Source organism: Silene latifolia, unplaced genomic scaffold (genome assembly GCF_048544455.1).
Source record: "Silene latifolia isolate original U9 population unplaced genomic scaffold, ASM4854445v1 scaffold_566, whole genome shotgun sequence".
In the NCBI taxonomy this organism is placed as follows: domain Eukaryota; kingdom Viridiplantae; phylum Streptophyta; class Magnoliopsida; order Caryophyllales; family Caryophyllaceae; genus Silene; species Silene latifolia.
Window position 1 is genome coordinate 32,162 of NW_027413476.1, and position 5,109 is coordinate 37,270.

The 5,109-nt window shown below is 36.2% G+C and overlaps 1 protein-coding gene across 1 annotated transcript; it reads left to right on the forward strand.

The window, feature by feature from the left end:
- The first annotated feature begins 1,804 nt into the window (after window positions 1-1,804).
- On the forward strand, window positions 1,805-3,943 carry LOC141639709 (protein disulfide-isomerase LQY1, chloroplastic-like). Its single transcript, XM_074448767.1, has 5 exons — window positions 1,805-2,124; window positions 2,550-2,633; window positions 2,728-2,779; window positions 3,288-3,444; window positions 3,706-3,943. Exons 1-5 carry the CDS (start codon window positions 1,957-1,959, stop codon window positions 3,725-3,727), a joined length of 483 nt encoding a protein of 160 aa, XP_074304868.1. The 5' UTR covers window positions 1,805-1,956; the 3' UTR covers window positions 3,728-3,943.
- Window positions 3,944-5,109: the final 1,166 nt, after the last annotated feature.

A 5,109-nucleotide genomic window follows, 5' to 3' on the forward strand; every position in this document is an offset into this window, starting at 1 on the left:
ATTATGTATTCTAAACCTTCAGTTTTACCTAAACCCTGCATATGTTCAATGCATTGCTTTACTAAAACTTCATTAACTATTAGATTCCTTGGCAACATGCCAATAGCAGCTAGATGTCCCTTTCCCATATGAGGGAGTGAAAAATTGTTATGACCCTTACACTTCATCATCTCTATCATAACTGCTTGTAACGATAAGAAAATGTTGTTGAGTTTGCTTGGACTGTAATCGATAAATGCTTGCATTACTTCATTCACTAGGTCGTCCCCTTTGTCTTTTCTTTGCCTTCTTTTTTTGTAATGATTGTAGTGCCTTGAAATACCCAAGGTCATTAACGTTTAGGTCCGGTGAGTTAGCTGGTGAAATACTAACTCAATATTAAATCCATCCGAATTTTTCCGCCATAAAATCGGGATCATCATTCTTGATGTGTGGCCTAGCATTGTCTTGTTGTATGTAAATATGCTTGCTAAGACCTTCTGGCCAAACACTCTTAATTCTTTGGAATTACTTGATGAATTAGACAATCCTTGACTACTTGTTTTGTGATGGACTCAATAGGCTTAGTCTCTAATGTACCCCTTGGCCTATTTCTTGACCTAGTCGCTTTGGAACTTGATTAGTAAATGGAAACATGCCTATTTTACCATCAAATATGCATTCACCATCTTCACCATAAATAGGTCTTTGATCAAGACACATGAACATCACTTTTGTGATGAACCTCTTTGATTGACGACACTAGGCGGCTCCTCCCCTCAACTACGTACATTTGTTTCATTGTCTTCCGTAATATAGAATCACTTCTCATCCATGTGTATTACGTTGCTCATTTCATTAAACATTATTTCAGTCACTGGAACATTATTAAGATCTAAGAACTCTTCAAGAACTTGTTTAACAACCAATGACTTTAATGAATAAAGTAGCCTTTGATCCTTGTGTAACTCACTGAGTTTAGGATGTAATGGGCTTGAATGACGTTTAAGTAAACCTTCTTTCACCCATGAATGGACCGTTCAATCGAAACTCCACAATTTTCGTAAACTCGATCATTGTGTCCTTAGTGATTTATCAAGTGATTTGATATGTTCAATGTTTGGTAAAATCCTTTTTCTATTTTTGTTGCCTATCCTACCACTCTTGACATCTAATTTTTCACCTACTAACCTTGGTTTTTTTGCAAGTCTCCATATGTTTGATATGGTCCTTACACTTACATTGAACTCATTTTTAGCCTCTTTGATTGCACCACGATCAAGCTGCCCGTCATTTGATTTTTGAAGCAAGTAGATGGCGACTTCCGTTCTCGTTTCTTCAGACATGCACTTGAACCCCATTGATGCTCTGAAGATAATTTAGGAAACTTGTGTATTTTAATGGTAGTGGACTGTAATTTATTGGTCTGTAATTAATTTTAGAAAGTTTTTTTTTGTTGTGTTGCTAATGAATGAGGGAATATGTAATTTAATGTGAGGATGATTGTAATTTATGCATAAAACTAACCTTAGTTGGTGGGTTCCAACAGCTTGACTGGACAGAAAATGGTGGGAAATTAAGTGTTTGGTGGGGTTTTTGAAGTTTTGTAATTTTGGTGGGAAAATTAGTGTTTGTTTAACACACTAATACTTAGACAATTTCTGATTCCATAAAGTAAATGGCACAACTCCATTTGTACTTCTATTCATTTTTTAATTTACCCTTGAAACTTGTGCTTTTTGCCAATAGGTAGAGTGGAGTTGAATGGAGGAAGTAATTGAGAATTTTACCCTCATAAAAACCTGAAAAGTAGAAACACAACCTTATCGAGATACGAAAGAAGATGAGCCCACCAGTTGATATCCCACATCACAAACTGGCCACAACCACTGACAATCCACCACAATCCACAAAACATGACATGAACTCAAAAATTATACTCTGATACTGTTGAATTTTGATTAATTTTACGTAGAAATGGTTGCAACAGCTACACTTTCCGGATTACAATCCACATTTCTTTGTACTTCTTGCAATCTCTCTTCTTTCTACCCTTGTTTATCATTCTCATCTACTAATTTGCCAAGAAATCAACGGTCATCTTCGTCTTATCCATGCATTCGTGCTGAAATTGATCAAAACACGGTATTTTCTCGATTTCCCTTTGTTTATACTCCGTAATGTTGATTAATATACACTTCGTCCGGTCATTTGTTTACGTTTACTTAAGACGTATGGTTAAACAAATAATTTTTACCAACATGAACAAAAACCGTAAAGAAATGACTGGAACAGATGGGTATTATGAATTTATACTATCGCAAATATTAATTTCAGGCGGGCCTTTTTCCTCTGAAATTAAGATGGAGAAAATGTCGTCATTTTGCAAATTGTTGGAGCTAAAGTTACAGCTAAAATTGTTCACATTTTATTAGAAAATTATTCTGGCAACTTTTTATCAGAAAGCGGTCACATTTTATCGTAAATGAGCCCGTGTTAAGGGAGACTTGGTGATGTATTATAATGAATTGATGATGAAATAGTAATAATGGGAAGTTTTGGATGGGCAGATAGTAGCAATATCAGTGGGAGTTGCAAGTGTTGCAATTGGAATTGGTATTCCTGTCTTCTATGAAACACAAATTGATAGTGCTGTAAGTTTTCTTTTGGGAATCATGTTTTTCGAATTTGAGTGTTTTAATGCAATTGGGTAATGCTGAAACTTAATAATGAATGTAATATATATAGGCGAAAAGAGAGAATACACAACCATGTTTTCCTTGCACTGGCACTGGTGCTCGTAAGTCGTCTTTCCCTTATTTATATACTTCCCAATTCGTACTTTGTTCCGTGGAGTTGTATACATTTTTCTGAATGTGGGTAAAGAATTTATAAAATTGTACGTAGTTCAATGGAACTGAAAAAGTATTTGATATTTCGTTCCTGTGTCGACTGCAAGTGAGTCTGCAACTGTAGCAAAATAAATTACTTCGTCTGTGCCAGTCAATTGTAGGTTCAGAGAAGAGAAAGCTAAAACAAGGAAAACAAAATAGGAAAGGGGATTCGTAGAATCGTCAAATCTTTCCTTTCTCTTAGGGAAGGACAATTTCAGATGATGATTTTTATGGCATATGCATCTTGCTTAAACTGTGAACTTATTGGTTGTACACGAGACTTGTGTTCAGGACAGATGGGTTTGAGTATGTTGGTCCTCAAAGAAACTGTACTCCTCTAGTCTCTAGAATAGATCCCGGAAATTTGATGCTTTGATCATATCAGCTTAATGTATGAAGTTGTATCCTTCTCAGAGAAATGTAGGTTTTGCATGGGGGATGGGTCTGTGACTGTAGATCTTGGAGGCGAAGAGAAAGAGGTTTCCAAATGCATCAATTGTGATGGCCTTGGTTCTCTGACATGCACTACATGCCAGGGTTCAGGAATCCAACCCAGATATCTTGATCGAAGGTATGTTTTTTTGACCTTTCCCGATTAGTTTCTTCAGACTTGAGAGGCTGACTCACATTGTATCCAATTCACCTAAAATCCTGATCTCCCATATACATACGAGGTTAATATTTTGAACGGAATATAACTTTATCATGGAATGTCTTGAATGAGAATTTGTTATATCGGTTTTGACTGTCCTGGCCAAATATTGTTCATACTCGGAGCAAAGGTACTCAATTTGTTCCTGATGTGAGTAGTGTAACCCGTTTTTGTTGACAGAGAATTCAAAGATGATGATTAGGACCGTCTTCCAAGAATGACGAGCAATTCATGAATTGAGCTCTTTTAGGATGAATATCCTGTCTTTTTTTGTAATATATATTGTATGTAATACATATACATGATGTAATGAGTAAACTATGAATGTCATTCTTCATTTGTTATGCGTGGAGTTTTCATGTACAACAATCCTTCAAAAAACAAGAATTACAGGACTCGATGTTAGTTTGACTCTTCATTCTGGCAGTCTGGCCTGATGTCGTGTGTTGGCATATATTTCCTTTAAACATAGCAATAGCCATGTTTGATGTTTCAACACACTTCCACGGTCAACGGTTATTGCAGCTTAGCTAGTTTGTTAAGACAAGCCCTGGAAAACCACATAAATGGAGAGATCATTGCGTACAGGGTACATGAGTTATCGATAATCTTCAAAGAATCACAGACTTAATCTGCTAAATGGACACATAATGAATGTTACCAGTACAAATCTTCCTAGGCATCTATGCTCTGCATGCAAGTCTAAGGTTTGGCAGGATTAGATGCAACTTCACCGTTCGTCCTATGAAGTTCTATCCTTTACTAGAATGCAGGAAATGAAACAATGAAAAACGATCGTGGACCCAAAGGATGCTTGGATGAATTCGACTTCACAAGTATTTGTCTCACCAAAAACAAGATGGTAGTTGGACTTTTCAAGATACTGACATTTATTTGTCTTTTGAACTATATTTCCGGGATATTTATGAAAGTGGAGTAGTTCATGAACCCTTTGCTGATTTTCTTGAGGCATCTCACTCTATATTTGCTAAGCTTCGGTTTAAGTTAAATAACGATCAACATGATGCTATGGCCAAGCTCTTTACAAGGAAGGAAGTACCTAAAGCGGTTTTTCAAATGGGTTCATCTAAATCGCTTGGCCCAGATGGTATTCCTGGTCTTTTTTATCAGAAATATTGGTTTCATATTAAAGGAGAAGTGACGGCTGCGGTATTATCTATGTTAAACACGGGTAATATCCTTAGGGCTCATAATCGAACTTCTATTACGCTCATTCCAAAGACTAACAGTCCGGAGAAGGTTGAACATTATCGTCCAATAAGCCTATGCAATGTTATTATGCGAATTGTTTCAAAATGTATTTCTAACCGAATGAAGTGTTTTATGCCACAACTCGTGGGGGAATTTTTAATGGTTTTATTCCGGACGTTCTATCATGGATAATGTATTAATTTCTCATGAATTATTTCATCATATTACCAAGAAGGTTGTTGGCAAAAAAGGCATTATGGCCCTCAAAGTGGACATGAGCAAGCATATGATAGATTACGCTGGAATTTTATTGAGGCTACACTGCTTTTAATGGGTTTTCCACATCATATTATTCGGTTAATTATGAATTGT

Bases quoted from the DNA above. Each gene is read 5' to 3' on its own strand.
- LOC141639709 (XM_074448767.1), top strand. From the start codon at position 1,957: ATGGTTGCAACAGCTACACTTTCCGGATTACAATCCACATTTCTTTGT. The intron at 2,125-2,549 runs GTATTTTCTCGA...TTGGATGGGCAG, and splicing joins CTGAAATTGATCAAAACACG to ATAGTAGCAATATCAGTGGG. The intron at 2,780-3,287 runs GTAAGTCGTCTT...TATCCTTCTCAG, and splicing joins TTGCACTGGCACTGGTGCTC to AGAAATGTAGGTTTTGCATG.